Source organism: Solenopsis invicta, chromosome 12, assembly GCF_016802725.1.
Source record: "Solenopsis invicta isolate M01_SB chromosome 12, UNIL_Sinv_3.0, whole genome shotgun sequence".
NCBI lineage: Eukaryota > Metazoa > Arthropoda > Insecta > Hymenoptera > Formicidae > Solenopsis > Solenopsis invicta.
Genome location: NC_052675.1, coordinates 305,705 through 325,052, shown reverse-complemented (window position 1 = coordinate 325,052; position 19,348 = coordinate 305,705). Strand labels below are relative to the sequence as shown.

Below are 19,348 nucleotides of genomic sequence, written 5' to 3'. Positions count from 1 at the left end.
TTCAAATCGGGATGAATCGGATTATTTCCGATTCATTTCGAATCGGAATGAATCGGATGATTTCTGATTCATTTCGAATCGGAATGAATCGGATGAGTTCCGATTGATTTCAAATCGAGATGAATCGGATTATTTCCGATTCATTTCGAATCGGGATGAATCGGATGATTTCCGAATCATTTCGAATCGGAATGAATCGGATGATTTCCAAATTATTTCGAATCGGAATGAATCGGATGATTTCCAAATTATTTCGAATCGGAATGAATCGGATGATTTCCGAATCATTTCGAATCGGAATGAATCGGATGATTTCCGATTCATTTCGAATCGGGATGAATCGGATGATTTCCGATTCATTTTGAATCGTGATGAATCGGATTATTTCCGATTCATTTCGAATCGGGATGAATCGGATGATTTCCGAATCATTTCGAATCGGATGATTTCCGAATCATTTCGAATCTGAATGAATCGGATGATTTCCGATTCATTTCGAATCGGAATGAATCGGATGATTTCCGATTCATTTCGAATCGGGATGAAACGGATGATTTCCGATTCATTTTGAATCGGGATGAATCGGATGATTTCCGAATCATTTCGAATCGGAATGAATCGGATGATTTCCGATTCATTTCGAATCGGAATGAATCGGATGATTTCCGATTCATTTCGAATTGGAATGAATCGGATGATTTCCGATTCATTTCAAATCGGAATGAATCATTTAAAAAAAATGACAGACATAACAAATCTCAATAAATCTAGATGCGAAATGAGGAACATACATCTAAATACAACATTCGTTATATTACATATACTGTGTAAATCATCTCTGTAAAAAATGTCACGTTTATATTTATCTTCAGCTCTAACTTTATTTATATATAATATAACAGTTTGTTGTATCTAAACCTATCCTGCAATAAAATACTGTTTTTTTTTTAATCACGTGCCATATATTTCTTCTCTACATATATTTCTGTTTAGACTCAGTACAAAATATTAATATTCATCGCATTTCTTCTTTTATTGATTTCCCTTTTTGTAAGTACTTCGATCGCAATAATCTACGGGGAACAATGTCAGGTAACCATTTCCTAACTCGATACATTCTACAGAATACATTAAAATATTTTACCAATCGAAACTAGCTGTTTCGATTGGTAAAATATTTCAATGTTGAGGTGATCCACCCCAAGCAACACAGTTACGTTTAATAAATGTTTAATAAACGTTTAGCCGAAACGTTTTTGTGATGTATAAAAATACGTTTATTAACCGGTCGAAATGTCTCGTATAAAAACGGTATTTTACACTAGTAAAAAAACGTTAAATAAACGTTGTAAAGTAAACGTTGTTGTAGATATAACGCCTGTGACCGCACTCTACTCACGAGAAGATCCCCCGCGACGTGGCCACCTAGCGGTGGCGCCAGCACTCACTTGTTAAATCCATTTCAATCCGAAATTACAGGATTTCATAAATTATAATTAAATCGAATTTTAATGCGATGTGACACGCTGAGACGCTGACAATTCTTGTGTGCCATTTTTAAGTAAAGAGATATTTTGATGACAATATTATAAATCACAAAAAATTTATATGTAAACTCTCTGAAGATTATTAACTTTTAAATATAATGAAATATCTTATTTATATTATACTTTTTACGTCTCAATTATTATAATTATATAATTACATTTGAAAGAACACGTTTAAAAATTGTCTTATAAAACGTTTTTATAACGTTTATTAAATTGGTACAAAAAACGTCTCAAATTTTAAACGTTTATTTTTCAGTTTATACGTATAAAATTGATTTTCAACGTTTATTAAACGTATTCTTAAACTAACTGTGTTGCTTGGGACGATTAGCAGACGCAGACTGTGCAGACGTATTTTAAATTGACTTCCGTCTTTTAATTTAATTTAAATTTTTTTATTTTATCTTCTTGCATTAATATTTATTCATGTGCCAATATAGAATCACTTCATGTAGATACATATAAAGACTCGCATTTTAGCGCTTTATGCCTAATAATTACAGTGTAGTTGTTATATTGCATTGATGTATTTAATGTATATCATAAGTACTCAATTAACAATAATACAAATTATATTGTACATTTGCTTCATGACTTATAAAACATACTTATACCACATTGGGAGCAATAAAATACATAAGTTACGCATTTTTCTGGAGGATTGAATAATTTTGCAATCGAATACTTTATCATTTGAAAATTTGCAAACTTTGGCCCAGCCAAGATTCGTGCGAATTCGAGAACGGCATGTTTTGCTTCTTGTGAAAAATTAAAGCGTAGTGTAATAGCTTGAACCATATTAAAAACTTTCCATGCACTTGTGTTAGATGCTTCAAACATTATCACGTTCTTCAAATATGTGGCATCCGATGAAGTCATGTGTATCGTCGTAAAAGTTGTCCTGCTTATTATTTTCTGATTCAGATATTTTCTCGTCTTCGCTATCATGTACGTTATTATCATTCGTCTCGACGTTAGTGTCACAAATTTCATCGCTATCGTCTAATATATTGTTACGTCCGACGGTGGCACAAGACACTCACGCGCACTCACGCACAATAAATAATTGAGCAGATTCTTTAAAAGAAACTGAGACGTTTATTAGAACACGTCTGTCACCCAAACGAGGCTCCAGACGTCAGCAACATAACAACAACCGTCGTCAACGAGCGACCGTCAACTCATTACTATCGATTACATAAACTATACGGTGACACATTACAAATATCGCACGACCGTAACAATATGTATAGTTATTTAACATTCGTTAAGAAAAAAATAATCTTGTGTTTCCTATATATATTTATATATAGTTTATATGTACATTTTTGTAGCCTAATTACAATATTGCATTTGTTAATCAGAACGATTAAATTGTTGCTAAGGAAAAATCAAATAAAAATTGAATTAAAAAAAATAAAATTTTGCTTACACTATTGTGTACGTTTGCATTCACATACAACTTAAAAAACAAAAAAAAAACACAATTAAAATCTCCCTTTTTTCGAAATGACCTTCGAATAACGTATATTATAAATTCGCAAATTTCATCGCTTTTTCAAAATTTTTTTCTTGCGTTTGTATTATTTTCTAATATATATGACTAAAAATATTCTTTTTTACTTGTTAAGTATCTGTGTTGACACTTTTCACTCTTTGGTCATTTTCAGATTCATCAGATTCAGTAGCAGAATTATTATCTTGTGATGCTTGCACCGTGTTATTTTCGGAATCTGTAAATATAAATGTCATGATTATATATTTTGTCACAAATAAGTACCTAATTATTTTTCTACATTTTCATTTTATACCTTTTTTGGCAAATGCGAATTTCTCTTGTATTCGCTTCTTTTTTTTTAAATCAGCAATGTAGGCACTTATATAATTGCCGACGTTATTTAAATGAGTCTGTTTTGTCACCATATCCATCTTGTCAAAATAATTTGTAGAAAGAAAAAATGCTAATGAATCTGTCAACATAAAATTTACCACCAACAAATTACGTTATGCATAATCAGTAAATAATTATAAATTTAGTAATAGTTAACAAATACCTTTTATAGCTGCTAATTTGCGACCATCTAATTTTTCAGGCACAGTATTATTCCCTTTGCTTCTGTTCGAAATTTTTCCAGTAACAGTGCTTTTTTCCAATGTCTTATCTCCAATTACGATTTTCGCCAATTCCTTTACAAATACCGTTGGTTTTTTCTGGCATAGTAAGGTATCAAATTGTCCCGCTAGTATCCATAAATCTCTTCCAATATGAACCTAAACAAAAAAATTAGTGTGTTTAAAAAATTAGTATTGTTTACAATTACGTTGTGCATGATTAGACCTGTTAATTTATTATATATGGTTAACATATAGCTTTCCAACAACACAAATCGACAAAGTCATTCTGACTTTGTTTAAAATTCTGTGAGAAATAAAAATAAAATTTGTGTATCGATTTGTGTCACTTCTTGAAAAGCCTATTATTATAAAGTATTTTTAATAAAGTGTAAAGTGCTAATCAATTACTAGGCGCACACAAATGTAGGCGAACATCCAGTGTTGGCTCTCACGGCATCTATTTATATTTCGAAATATATTTATATTTTAAATAATATAAGACATTATAATATTACAAACGTTTTTATAATATTTGCAAAACTCTTACGAATTTACGAACTAAAATAACCACTAACTTATGCCACATTCCGTAAAATTTAATATTAGGATTTCAACGCTTTGTTTAGTCTATTAACGCATTGAAATACTATTATTGAACTTTGTTGATCTTGCCATAGATTTGCCATAGATTTTGAATAAAGAATTTCTTACGTTTGCAGTAAGAATGTTATTCTCTTGCTTCAAGTTAACAAATTACTTATTCTTAAAGAAATAATACTTTAGCACTAAAAACACATTTTCTTTTTAAAGGTAAACAATTATTCTCTACATAAGTGAATGTAATATTTGAATCTAAAAAAATAATGTTTTCCTTCAAAACAGATTAATATTTTTATTGAAACGTGTTTTTCTTTTCTTGACTATATATGTATAATAAACATATCAAATTTTTTCATATTAACTTTAATATTGACTAGTGTTAAACTTTATTAGGATTCAGAACACGTTTTGAATAAATATAATTCTTATATACACACAGAAAATTATTCTACTGCTAAAAAAAGGCCGTGTAGGTATTATGATTACTCGTATTATCTTCATTATGATTTTAGTAATTACTTATGGAATCAGTTGTTTACTAGTCTGCTAATTAACGTTAATACACCAGTACACAATAGCTGAATTTATTATAAAGCATTTTTATTTTCAAATATTTAGAAACTTTTTCAAGAGATATTTTGAAATTTAATTATACAGGGTGATTCAGAATAACCCGTTGTCTTTTAAGGGACGTATTCCTGGTCGAATTCTAAGACGATTTTTTCTTTGCCAAAAATTTGTCAGACGCTTAGATTTTAAAATATCAGCCGATTAAGTTAACGTATCACGGGTCGAATACAGATGGTACGCAGGGGCGGCGCACTCACCGTTACCCGCGGGTGTGTCGTGAGGTGCCTGTGCGCTCAGCTGATACAACAAGTCTTTCTCCCTTCTCACGCACTCTCTCTCTCTCTCTCTTTTTCTCTCTCTCTCTGTCACATCACAATGCTAGCTTTAACTTAAAAATGTAATTAATTTTCTTCTTAATTTTAATGATTTTAATAAGAGAAGTGCCAGGAAATTCTTTGTACAGTTTGTACACATTAAATATTTATTCAGTAAAAAAATGAAAGTTAAATTACATTAGTGATTCTTGTATTAAAGAAATATTTAATTACATTTAATAAATTATGTCATTGGAAGTATTCAAACAAAAATTTATTAAAATTCAATAACTTTTTCTTTCAGTGTAGAATCTCTTGATATAAAAAAATAATTTTAATAGAATAAATAAAAAAATATTTTTTAATAAATTTTATTATTAAAAACAATATTAATCACTACTTTACTTTTAAATTGCCGCGTTCTAACTTCTGTTCGACCAATCACGCATTCATATTCGATCATAACATAACCCATAAAATCAGTCGGCTCTTTCCTGTTGTCGAGTAAACACGTGTTATCTGTTCGTCGCGCGTAAACACGAGTTTTATCGAGCTACATATTTTCGCACACCGAATGACTAATAATTATTTGCAGTGATTGTTACTCGAAGTGATCGTTAATTAGTTACTCAAGCTTTATCGATCAAGTGAATGAATTGTGTATTATGATACTAAAGTGATAATTTACGAAAGGATCAACGAAACTTTGGTCTGTCTCATCGTGGAGACAACTAATTGATCGCTGTACAGAATAATACGTAAGTAAATGCATGTCCAAACCTGTTCATGCAAGCACGTGCGCGCTGGTTCTCTCTCTCTCTCTCTCTCTCTCTCTCTCTCTCGCTCTGTGACAAAACAAATACTACTGTTTCTAAAAACTTGAGATGTAAATACTTTTCTAGATTTCGTGCAATTCTTTGTTCGATTCTTCGACTGTATTAAGAATTTCCTTGCACTTCTCTTATTAAAATCATTAAAATTAAGAAGAAAATTAATTACATTTTTAAGTCAAAGCTAGCATTGTGATGTGACAGAGAGAAAGAGAGAGAGAGTGAGAGGGGAGAAAAACTTATGTGTTGTACCAGCTGAACGCAGCAGGCACCTCACGACACACCCACGCGTAACGGTGAGTGCGCCGCCCCTGCGTACCATCTGTATTCGACTCGTGATACGCTAACTTAATCGGCTGATATTTCAAAATCTAAGCGTCTGACAAATTTTTGGCAAAGGAAAAATCGTCTTAAAATTCGACCAGGAATACGTCCTTTGAAAGACAACGGGTTATTCTGAATCACCCTGTATATACTTCCTCATTCTTTTTAATCTTGAACGTATTATCATACGAACGTATGAACACTCGAGTGTTTCTTTTATATTACTTAGCATTTTATTTGGCTATACGCATTTCGAATTATGCAGTTAAACAATAGCATTTTGTTAATACGGACATCTAAGAATACTAGTATTACTACTATCATTGAGACTATATTAAAAGGATTCTTTAATAAATATCTATAATATATCTTTAATATATATCTATTTTACTCTGCAGAGCTTAGAAATATTAAAAAGCTTTTAACCGTGTTCATTTTCTGTATAATTTACTGATTTTATAGAAACATATTTTTGTATATAAAATGAATAATTAATAATTATAAAAAATATTTGGAACTTCGATTGTAACCATTGTTTAAATGTAATAGTCATTCTTTCATACATGTTCTTAACTAATTATACTAGGCAAGAAGTTATAGATCATAACAACGACATATATACTATATATTGCAGCGTAAGAAATTATTTCATATTGTGTCTATATAATTATCACTTATATCGTGTTATAAATATTTGAGTAATTAAATTAAAGATTAACAATTAATAATAAAGAAAATAAGAGTAATAACTTTAAAAAATATGGATGTACACAAAGTTAAAGTATTACTTTGTTCGTGGACAATCTCCATGCAATTAGGATTATGATAATTGAAATGTTAGCAAATGTGTATTCTATAGTTGGCACTTTTGTTAGTAAGTAGAATTTTCTTCATTCATCATCATAATTTAATAGATACAATGCTCGATAATATATAGCCTTCATGCACATACAGGAACTAATACTCTTTCTATTACAAAGAGGTGGCAAACCTATTAATTTAAATATATGATAATATATTAATGTAAGTATAAATTTATTACATCAAAAAATTCAGTATCTTAATTTCTTTCAATTTTATGCAATAGAATCACAAGAAATATAATATAATTTTGAAGTAAAATATTTGCTCTTGTTTAAAGTAAATTCATGTTTCAATTCAAGTAAACATGTTACTTTCCAGTATACAATAATTTTAACCAAAGATTTATGGTGAAACAATATATTAGGTCATAACACGGCTTATGATTCAATTTTAAATTTTGTGTTGTTTGGGAAAACAATCGTAAATGTGCCAAAGTTACTTGGATGATTGTATTTTTAATAGAGTTAAAAGTGTTAAAAGATTATTATATTTTACTTGTAAATAAAAGATCTAATTAGAACACGTATTCAAATTATGTATTTTACATTTAAGTCATAATACATTTATCACATGAGAAAGATAATAATATTAGAATTTCTCTATGTCAAACAACATTAAATCAGAATTACAGAAATCTATTAATTAAACAAAGTATCAAAATATTCTAGAAATGATATCATCATCAAATATTAACTTATCTGAATTGTACAAATATCACGAATATCCAATAATTTATGTAAGACCTTACATCCGCGTCAGCACACACGATCCACACACAACACACTCATATATAAAGATCAAATAAAAAATGACAGGATCAAAAACAAAGTCAAGATGTTATAAATGATTTTCATTTATTTTAATTGCTACCTTCAAATATATATTAACTTGTTGAAATTATCGATTATTCAACAAAAAGATCTGGTTGCAATAGATTGAAAGATATGGTTTACATAGATCTTACCTCGTACAAAAGCAATGGCACCTTCGTAGTAGTGTTTGTCCTTCCATAATATATTATACAATTTATTTTTATCAAAATTTGCTGGATCAAAGTGACGAATATTTTCTGTAGGTACAATCTCTCTCTTTCCATCTTTAAAGCTTACATATGCATATATGCATATATGCAAAAGTGTATACATTTTTTGTTATTTTAATAAAGCAGTTGTTTAATATAATTCTTCAGATACAATTGCTGGAAACAAAAATAAAAAATATATGTTCTGCATTAAATTATTTGGCATTATTATTAGACTTTTCGTGTTGCTAATTTTGCAACAAAGAAAACAAAAGTATGTATAAAATTTTTCTTGTCAAAGTCCACAAAGCAGTATTTTAATGCAAATTTATGATTTTTACTTATTTTATTATTTACATCCTTGTTGAATATTCAAGAAATTAAGAGAATAAAATATAATACATCATGCTCTAAATCAACATAAATATGCACTGTAATTCTGGCAAACACAAAGTTTTTACTTTAAAAACATGAGATTTGAGGTGAAGCCCTTATTCTAAAGAATTACCAATATAGAATAAAACTTACATTTTATATCGTCGTATTCTTTCATCTTAATTTTCACGATACTCTGCATTCGACTTCTGTGTACTTAACATCCCTGCATTCATACACACTTCTACCACTTACTTACTGTGCTTCTACAAATTATACATACAATTAAGATGAACTTCAGGATACATAAGTGATCGCAGATCGCAGCTTCTACAATGATGGCGCGGTCACATGTCGCACACAACTCACAAGCGACCACGCTACCATGAGTTTGCGATTTGCAATTCTTGGACACATATAAAACATATCCACAAGTAACAAAGTGACAAATGCCCAAATTCAGCTGAATTAAAATTGTTACTCGTCTTTCAAACGCGGATGTGACTATATTCTAAAATTATTTTATAGTGACGCAAAACTGATTGCATCAGCAATTCTGCAAGATTATAAGACAAAAAAAACCGAATTTGTACACACAACCGAACCAAGTTAACAAATAAGGACCACACAGAGGACCACGAGATTTTCAAAAGTAGCGGGATTTTGTAACTCTGAATGATAAAATCGACATTGTTATATAATATAGTTCAGCAGTTTTTTTAGTATGTATAAAATCTGCACAACGATAACATAACGATACTGATATCGTCGTTGAAATTACAGAATCCCGCTACACGACTAGCGCCACTATGGCTGCGTTCAGCAGACTCACGGTTGGTTTATGCAGGCTATAACCGCTAACTTATGCCGGAATCTATAAGAAATTGACCAATCATAATCAATTTATAGAAGAATAATCGATTATGATTGGTCAATTTCTTATAAATTCCGGCATAAGTTAGCGGTTACGGCCTGCATAAACCAACCTTCAGGGTCTCTGCTAACCGAGAGGTTTCTTCTGCTATCGGAGAACTCACCGATTCTCGGACCAATGGGAACCAATCGGTAAACAGTTGACGAATCGGATTGTATTTGATGACATTAACCTAAATTTAAAAAAAATTCTTTTTGAGTTGTCTCTGTGTTGTCTCCATGGACTATTTACGTATAAAGCCGTTTAAATATAAGGTAATTGTCACTGAACTTTAAATATACTGGAATGTGCATTAGCCGCCAGAAAACGTGACGAGAGAGAGCCATTTCGAAACTAATTTTCTTTGTCAGTACAGTCACGATAAACAGTTTTTTTAGTACCGGCATATGAATACATATCAACGTGTAAACGAGGAAGAAATGTAACGTTTGAGTGGGAATGTAACATAAATGCTGACGCATGCGCAGAAAACGCTTAGAAAGAGAGGGGTGGTCTCTAGCATTATGCTATCTCAATCTATCACGTTTTCCGCTTACGGACATAATATGGTATTATATTATAGTCAATGGTAGTGCCCATTCCACTATCACTATAGTTTGGTGGTAATTGTTATTTGGAATACCGGACCTTACCTTCGATTTTGACGAAATTAGGCTCATTCGACGCGTTTTCGCTCAAAATGAACGAATGTGGCAAAAGAAGTTTCGGACTACCCTGCGAATTGAGATATGAATCGTTAAAGTTAGCGATTGTACAGGTTAGAAGACCTATGTCTATATGATATCTCGGTTCGTAGGGCAGTCCGACACTTTTTTCTGCCAGATTCGTTCATTTTGAGCGAAAACGTGTCGAATGAGCCTAATTTCGTCAAAATCGGAAATGAGGTTCCGTATTCTAAACAATTACCTATCCTTAGAATTGAATAGAATAACAGATCCTTAGAATTGAGAGTGCAATTGTGTATATGATAACAGTATCACAGGATTGAGAGTAAAAAAATTTTCTATTCAATTAATTGGACGTATGTACGTGTACTGCCCTGGTAAAATTTTCCGATAGAAAAAGTTTTATTGTTTTGAATATGGTTTAAATTCACAAATTTGAATCGTTTACTATCGAAAATTATTTTCAGGGTACGCTTCTAACGTGACTTAACAGACATTTGTTTAAGCAGGGAAATAAACGTATATGTCTATAGGATATAAGACATGGAAGACAATACCAAAATAAATAAACGAAAACGATTTTTAACACAAGACGAGGATTCATTTAAAATTCACCCTTCTACACAAAGAAGATGGAAAATAAAAATGCAATCTGGTAAGTATTGGAGCACCACCAATCATAGCGGCTGACCAAACTATAGTGATAGTGGAATGGGCACTACCATTGACTATAATATAATACCATATTATGTCCGTAAGCGGAAAACGTGATAGATTGAGATAGCATAATGCTAGAGACCACCCCTCTCTTTCTAAGCGTTTTCTGCGCATGCCTAGAGCTTTTTGTTGGTTAGAGTTAGATAATTCATATGATTGGTTGGTGTCTAATCGGGTCTGTGCGCAACTGGGACTCATTCCATTATTGTATTGTAATATAATATTAATATTCTAATGAGTAACCAATCAGCAATCTAATATTTTAAGAAATAATTTTAGAAATATTTAAAAAACATTTATAAACGCAAAATAAAAAACTAAAAACAAGTATATTAATAATTTAAACGAAAATAATTTTTTTTATGTTTGTAGGTCGCAAATCGCGCTTGCGAATCACAGATTTGCAGACAATAAATATGAATAATGTACTCCCTACGTGTTCGTCGGATAGAACCTACGACTGCAATATTGTCGAAGTTGAAACTGCAGCGTCCTCCAAGAACAAACCGTTACCAAATGTGCCTAATATGGTTGACAACGATGGTGATAATGATAGCGATGAAATTTTTGACACTAACGTCGAGACAAATGATGATAACGTACATGATAGCGAAGACGAAAAGATATCTGAATCAGAAAATAATAAGCAGGACAACTTTTACGACGATACACACGACTTCACGGATGTCACATATTTGAAGAACGTGATAATGTTTGAAGCATCTAACACAAGTGCATGGGAAGTTTTTAATATTGTTCAAGCTATTACACTACGCTTTAATTTTTCACAAGAAGCAAAACATGCCGTTCTCGAATTCGCACGAATCTTGGCTGGGCCAAAGTTTGCAAATTTTCAAATGACAAAGTATTCGATTGCAAAATTATTCAATCCTCCAGAAAAATGCGTAACTTATGTATTTTATTGCTCCCAATGTGGTATTTTACTTAACGATCCCATGTTAAAAAGTGATGTTGAATTAAAAAAATGCACACGATGTATAAAATGAGAAGAGGCTTATACATTATCAATTTCATCGACTAATTATTTTTTAAGTATTGATATGGAATATCAACTCCGATCTTTATTGGAAGATGAGAATATTGAACATTCACTACAAAAAAATGCACGACACTTTATGAGAAAGTTAAACGCTAACAGTGACGACTCGATATCTGACATACAAGATGGACTGATGTATTTAAATAATAAGTATATAAAGAAAAAAAATGATGAACATAAAATTGTTTTGTCATTAAATATGAATACCGATGGTACTCCTATTTTTGAAAGTAGCAAGAAAAGTATATGGCCTCTCCAATGTATAATTAATGAATTACCTCCAAAAATAAGGTTCAAAACGTTAATTTTGGCATCACTGTGGGTCACTACTGAAGAACCCAAACCGAAAATCATGAATATTTATTTATCTATTTTTCTCAAACAGCTTGAGCGGTTAATGAATCGTGGTATAAAGATAACAAACATTTTAGGCGAGACAAATACATATTATTTCATATTACTGTGTATACCAGTTGACTCTGTTGCGCGCCCCATTTTGCAAAATCGAATTCAATTCAACGGGTATTACGGGTGCAGTTGGTGCTATTCTATTGGCAAATATGTAGGGTGTGATAGATATGTAATGACTGAGGAGGATCCAATTGAACGTTCACACAAGCAATATCTGAAAGGTATTAACAATAGTGAAATTGTAGGTATGTCGACGAAAGGTGTAAAAGGCCAATCGGAGATGACGCGTCTACCTTACTTTGATTGCGTATGGGGATTTCCAGTCGATTATATGCATGGAACATTGTTAGGTATTGTTAAACAGTTGTGGGATAAATGGGGGAACTCTCGAAATTATTTAAAGTCATCGGATAAATCTATAATTGATGCTCGATTAATATCTATTAATCCACCATCGGAAATCCATCGCCTTCCGAGACTATTAAAAGACAGAGCAAAATGGAAAGCGACAGAGTGGCGGTCATGGCTTTTATATTACAGTATTCCATGTTTACATGCGATCCTGCCTGAAGTAGCACTAAATTCATACATGCTTCTTGTAAAAAGCATACATACTTTATTATCTACTAATATCACGGAAGATAACCTAATGCAATGCGAGATCGACCTGTTACAATTTGTCGGTGATTGCCAATGTATATACGGTGAAGACTTTATGACTTTCGATGTGCACACATTATTACATTACGTCGAGAGTGTCAGAAAGAATGGACCATTATGGGCAATATCAGCCTTTCCATTTGAAAGCGATATAAATAATTTAAAAGGTCGTATTACTGGTCCCAGTGGTGTTCTTGAGCAAATAGCCAATCGTACATTACAATTAAGCAAACTAAAAAATTATATTACGGCCGGTGTTCGAGACAATAAGAATAGTTGGTTATACTGTACAAATTTATTTCAATACAGACGAATAAGTGCACAAAATGTAATAAGATCGGATGAAGGAGCAATAATTGTAAACAGTGCAAAAGCAGAAAAAACTAAAAAATATTGTCGAATAATTTATAGAGATACCGTTTTCCATTCAACATCATATACGCGACCAAAACACACCAATAATACTGTAGTGCAGCTTAAAGACTTCACAGTTGTTCAGATATCACATTTTATATTAATTGATAATGCCTGTTATATGATCGTTAAAACATTTCAAACCCGTCCGTTCACATCAGATACCGTAACAATGAATCACATTTTAAATGTAGAATCAATAGACATATCCACAGCAACCATTTCAATCAAAGAAATTAAAACAAAATTGATATATATAAATATTCCAAATAAAAATAGTACGGATAATCTATTGTACGTATGCATTCCACCAAATGTAATCGAAGCACAATAAACTATATTTAATATTGTTCTTAATATTACATTTTTAATTAATTTCTAATCGTAAACCCGAGATGCTGTTATGGGTCATTAATGAGAGGCTCAAAACGTTCAGTCATCCACAAATACCGGAAGACCGGAGACCGTTGGAGACTTAATATACCTCGGAGAAACCTTTGGCGACTCAGAATTTCCTATTCGATTCGCCGACTGGGCCGTTTACCGATTGGTTCCCATTGGTCCGAGAATCGGTGAATTCTCCGATGAAAACCTTTTGAGAATCAATCGGACGATACCCCATTGGATCTGATTCGGATCGTAAACACGAATTTCCTATTCAATCCGATTCGCCGACTGGGCCGTTTACCGATTGGTTCCCATTGGTCCGAGAATCGGTGAATTCTCCGATAAAAACCTTTTGAGAATCAATCGGACGATACCCCGTTGGATCTGATTCGGATCGTAAACACGAATTTCCTATTCAATCCGATTCGCCGACTGGGCCGTTTACCGATTGGTTCCCATTGGTCCGAGAATCGGTGAATTCTCTGATAAAAACCTTTTGAGAATCAATCGGACGATACCCCGTTGGATCTGATTCGGATCGTAAACACGAATTTCCTATTCAATCCGATTCGCCGACTGGGTCGTTTACCGATTGGTTCCTATAGAAACAAGAAACGAATCGGTGATGTGCCTATACATTCTTATTGAAAATAACGTTAAATAGAAATCTTATTAAATTCTTATTCGTTCCGATTCATTTTTAATAGGTAACCATTTCGATTCCAATACAACCCATTCATTCTTATTGATTTTCTATCGGTTTTAATAGGTATGAATAGTTTTCAATCGGAAATTTTAAGCAGGGTGGAGTCATGGCATATAATATTTTATCATCATCTGATGACGAAGATATAATAAGATATATAAATAGGAGACCCAAAAGATTTAAATTACGTATGAATTATTTCGAGGATTTTGATGAAATAGAATTTAAAATGAGATTTCGGCTAAATAAAAACAATGTTTTATTAGTGTTAAATAACATAGAAGAAGAATTAACATTTTTATCTAATAGGCATGTATATTTTTTTATAATTATAATTATCTTTAATTATTCTATATTATGATTATTATTTATTAATAATTATAATAATTACTATTTTTTAATAACTATAAATAATTATACATAATATATACCAAAGAAAACCATTAATTAATATATTTTTACAGAAATAATCCTATAACTCCAATGCAGCAATTACTTTTAACACTCAGATTTTTTGCAACAGGATCTTTTATAATATCTGCAGGTGATTTTGCTGGAGTAAGTACAACCAGTGCTCATAGAATTATTCACCGTGTTACAAACGCAATTGCCATACTTCGACCACATTTTATAAAATTTCCTACGACTAATAATGAAATAAAGATGGAACAAATAGAATTTTTATAAAATCTGTCGATTTCCAAGAATTGTAGGCTGTATAGATTGCACTCGAGTTCAGTCGTTTGGTAACCCGGTATATTAAAAATTTCTTTATAGTTTATTTAAAATATGTTTACATATGTAAAACTACAAGTCTAACTATAAGATCTTACACTTGTTTTACTTATATATTGTAGGTACTGAGAATGCAGAACTATTTAGAAATAGAAAGGGATATTTTTCTTTAAATGTGCAAGCAGTGACAAATAGTAATTTAGAAATAACTGATATAGTAACTCGGTGGCCTGGATCGGCACACGATAGTACCATTTTTAATAATAGTCGGTTGCGAAGTACAAGGGGCATTCAGGGATAGACTTTTATTAGGAGATAGTGGTTACCCAGCAAACGAGAAATAATTGAAAAATATTTAGGATTATTAAATGGAACAAAATTAAATCCAGTTTTTGGATTTTTTGAATCCGTTTTCTATCCGTAATCCATTTGAATCAATAATTACGAATTGGCTATTTGCTTTCTGTATCTTATTCAATATACATAAAAGTAAAACGTGCGACCTATTCATTTGAATCCGTAATTGTAGAATGGTTATTTGTTTTTGATATCATATTCAATATTCAATACAATGAACGTGAGTCTATTCGTTTGAATCTGTAATTGTGGATTAGCCATTTGCTTTTGCTATCATATTCAATGTACAATGCAATGAATTATATTTAACTACCCTAATAGCACAACCATCTATATGTCAACTGTAAATCTGACTTTTCTAAGTCAGGCTTTCGGAGTTGACTGCAAGTCGACTTAGCATAAACGTCTGCAGACGTCCTTCAAATATTGACTTTACGACGTTTAGAAAAAGGCATGCGGTCCTGTAGTCCTGTGTGCATCATGTATTGTTGAGAAACATAAATATTCATATCAATAGACAAAATAGGTCCATATTTAAAGAAACCTTGATCTACATCCCAATGAGCAAACAATATTTTTTAATTGCTTTTTTAATAAAAATTTTTTCATATTTAATTTAATTATTGTATTATATTGATATATATTTTCTAATTGCATTCTTATTTAAACAAATAACAGAAAAATTATTTCAGATGCTATTTTACATTTGCAAAATTAGTAAAATAACTATAATTTTATATTTGTTTATATAAATAATGTGCATTAATTATACATATTTCATTTTTTCGATAACGTATATTGACCTGATCTAACAATTATATACACATATCAGTATAAAGTATTCACAGGTCATCATGAAGGATTAGTTTGCAGCTATCACGCAACGTTCACGAGGTCAAGCAACGTCCACCGGAGTCGCGGCTTGGATGGGTGACCGCTTGAAAATTTCCGGAAAAAATTTCTAAGAAATTGATTTTTTTTTTGCAAAAATTGTTTTTGAAACTATTACAAAAATGTTGTTTTGCTCACGTAGATTCCATTTGAATGATTTACGTAAAAAAAATGCAATGAATTATATTTAATTAGGGATATAGAAAACGGATTCAATGTGTTCAGTTTCTATAAAATTCCATACCTTTGCGGATTCAGAAACATGATTCATATGAATTTATCCAATCCAATCATTTCTCGTTTGCTGGGTACCCTGTAAAATCGTATTTAATGACACCATTGCTAAATCCACAAACTCCTGCGGAGCAGCTTTACAATGAAACCCATATACGTACTCAAAATATAATTGAGCGCCTTTTCGGAGTTTGGAAAAGACGATTCCAATTTTAGCATTAGGGTTCCCACGCAACACAAGGACGTCCAATGGACGTCGCGGTCGGACATGTCTTGACGTCCAGATGACATACGAATTGTGTCTTGTAGACGTCTAGGAAACGTCATTCGGACGTACAATGTACCGCCTTCTGATGGACGTCATTAGGACGTCTCAGCAAGACATAAAAAGGACTTTTATGGACGTTGTTTGGACATTGTTTTATATTGCGCGATTAGGACTTTATTTAGTAAAAAATGATATTTATTAATAAAAGTAGTATTAACCCTGCCGAAAATGTGCGATTAAAACCGATTAAAAAAAAAGTAGTCCGAATCGATCGAGATTTCTGCACCGAAAATATGGTGTTAAGACAGATTGAAAATATAAAATCGGAACCCAGATAGATTTATTAAAACAGAATACATTAATATAAAACGTTATAAATGTTTAATTTACAAAAAAATATTTCTTGTACCCTTTTCGTTAAAAGGACTAAGAAAAGATTAAATTTGAATTAAATATATAATTTTTTGTAGGACTTCCGTTTCCGGTAGCGAGAGTGACTGACGTGTGTGTGTGGAGAGTGCGAGTGATAAACAGGTATTAAGGGATAGGGTGAGACGTGGTGGAGTGCGAGGAGGTGAAGGGAAAGGGAAGGGGCTGGTGGCAGAGGGTGAATGAGGGTAAAGGGCCGGGGGAAGAGAATAGGGAGACAGGAGAGATAGTAGGGTTGGGACGGGATTTGGAGGTTAGACGGGAGAGCAGGTTTAGAGTGTAGAGAGAAAGCAGAAAAGAGGGAGGGTAGCGACATCGGGCGGTAGAAGTGAGAAGCAGAGCAGGAGAGAGTAAGTGCAGTAGCGGGAAATTTTGAATTAGAGTAACGTTTGAGTAACCGATTTAATATCTTAATATATGATTTTATATTTTTGCATTTGCTACAGCGGTATAATAATTATAAATATTTTCTACAAAAAATAGATTGCTTAATTTAAAAAAAAAAAAATTTGTTTTTTTTTTTTTATTTACAACCCGACTGCAAGTAAATAAACTCGTGAATAGGAAGTAGGCAGGTTAGAGGAAAGACGAGATGGAGGAAGGAAAGGAGGGAAGGAAGGAGAGAGAAAGGGAAGTAGAGGAGGGGACAGGGGAAGAGAAGAGGAGGATGGGAAGACCGAGCAAAGCAGAGGGGATGAGGGATAGAGCATATAGTCTATCGCTGATAGAGGCGTTTAAAAGAGGAGAGAAAAGAAAGGAGATAGATGCATTACAGGCAGATATCTTTAAGAAAAGTATAAAGGTAGTGAGATCGCCGGAAAAACAGCTAGAAAAGCAGCCGGAAAAACAGCTGGAAAGGCAAGAAGAAGGGGGGTTGAGTGAGATATTAAGGGAAGTAAGGGAGGGTTTTAAGGAAATTAAAGCGGAATTAAGAGAGGTAAAGGAGGGGAAAGCAGAGATGAGGGAATGGATGGAAGAAATGAGGAAAAGATTAGACAGTTTAGAGAAAAGAGTGGAAGAGATAGAGAAAGGTAGGGGGAGGGAGGAGAAAGAGGAAGGGGATGAGGAAAGGAAGGAAGAGGAAGGGGTAAAGCAGATGGAGAGAGGGAGAAAGGGAGAGATGAAGGAATTAGAAGAAAGGATGAAGAGAATAGAGTTAGAGGGGGAAAAAGGAGAAGGGAAGAAAGGAAGAGGAATATAATAATAAAAGGAGTGAAAGCAAAGGAGAAAGGAATAGAGGGGTTAAGAAAAGAGATAGAAGAGATAGTGGGGGCAACGGGGGCGACAGCGAGAGTGGAAGGGATAAGGAGTATAGGGAAAAAAGATAAGGAAGGAAGGGAAATGGTATGGGTAAGATTAGCAAGTGTAGGGGAGAAAATTGTAGTGATGAAAGGAAAAGCAAAGCTGAGGGAAAGAAGGGAGTGGATAGTGGATGATCTGACAGAAAAGGAGAGAAGGATAGAGTGGTGGATAAGGAAGGAAGCGGAAAGAATAAGGAGGGAAGGTAGGAAAGTAAGAGTAGGTTATATGAAAATATGGATTGAGGAGAAATTATGGGTATGGGATGAGATTAAGGATGAGTTGAGGGAATGGCACGGAAAAGAAGTAAGAGAATGGAAGGGGGGATGGAGAAGGGTAGAGGAGTAAAAAAAGAGAAAGAGGATATTTAGTAGGGAGGTGGACGGAGGGAGAGGGAGAGGGAGAAATAGAAGGAAATATAGAAAATGAGAAGCATAGGAAAAAGAGGAGGAATAAGAAAAAAGAGGATGGCAAAAAGTATAAAATAGGCTTTTGGAATGTGGCAGGCATGGAAAATAAAGAGAAGGATTTCAGGGAGAGACTAAAAGAATGGGATGTAATGTTCCTGAGTGAGACTTGGTTACAGAAGAAGGGATGGGAAAGAGTTCGAAAATGGCT

The 19,348-nt window shown here is 32.7% G+C and overlaps 2 protein-coding genes across 3 annotated transcripts; one reads left to right on the top strand and one right to left on the bottom strand.

Moving 5' to 3' along the window:
- Positions 1-1,923: 1,923 nt before the first annotated feature.
- Positions 1,924-9,696, bottom strand: LOC113003696. The gene is made up of 6 exons (XM_039455337.1): positions 9,601-9,696; positions 8,717-8,829; positions 8,132-8,365; positions 3,605-3,821; positions 3,362-3,520; positions 1,924-3,283 (listed from the first exon to the last, which is right to left on the bottom strand). The coding sequence occupies exons 3-6, from the start codon at positions 8,261-8,263 to the stop codon at positions 3,177-3,179; spliced, it is 615 nt and encodes a 204-aa protein (XP_039311271.1). The 5' UTR covers positions 8,264-8,365; positions 8,717-8,829; positions 9,601-9,696; the 3' UTR covers positions 1,924-3,176.
- Positions 9,697-10,676: 980 nt separating this feature from the next.
- LOC113003043 (protein PFC0760c-like) lies at positions 10,677-14,826 on the top strand. 2 transcript variants are annotated; one of them, XM_039455333.1, is made up of 2 exons: positions 10,677-10,817; positions 11,252-14,826. In XM_039455333.1, exons 1-2 carry the CDS (start codon positions 10,706-10,708, stop codon positions 11,884-11,886), a joined length of 747 nt encoding a protein of 248 aa, XP_039311267.1. In that variant the 5' UTR covers positions 10,677-10,705; the 3' UTR covers positions 11,887-14,826. The 2 variants fall into 2 exon arrangements, with proteins under 2 accessions (XP_039311267.1, XP_039311266.1); XM_039455332.1 differs by having other exon boundaries at positions 10,680-10,817.
- Positions 14,827-19,348: the final 4,522 nt, after the last annotated feature.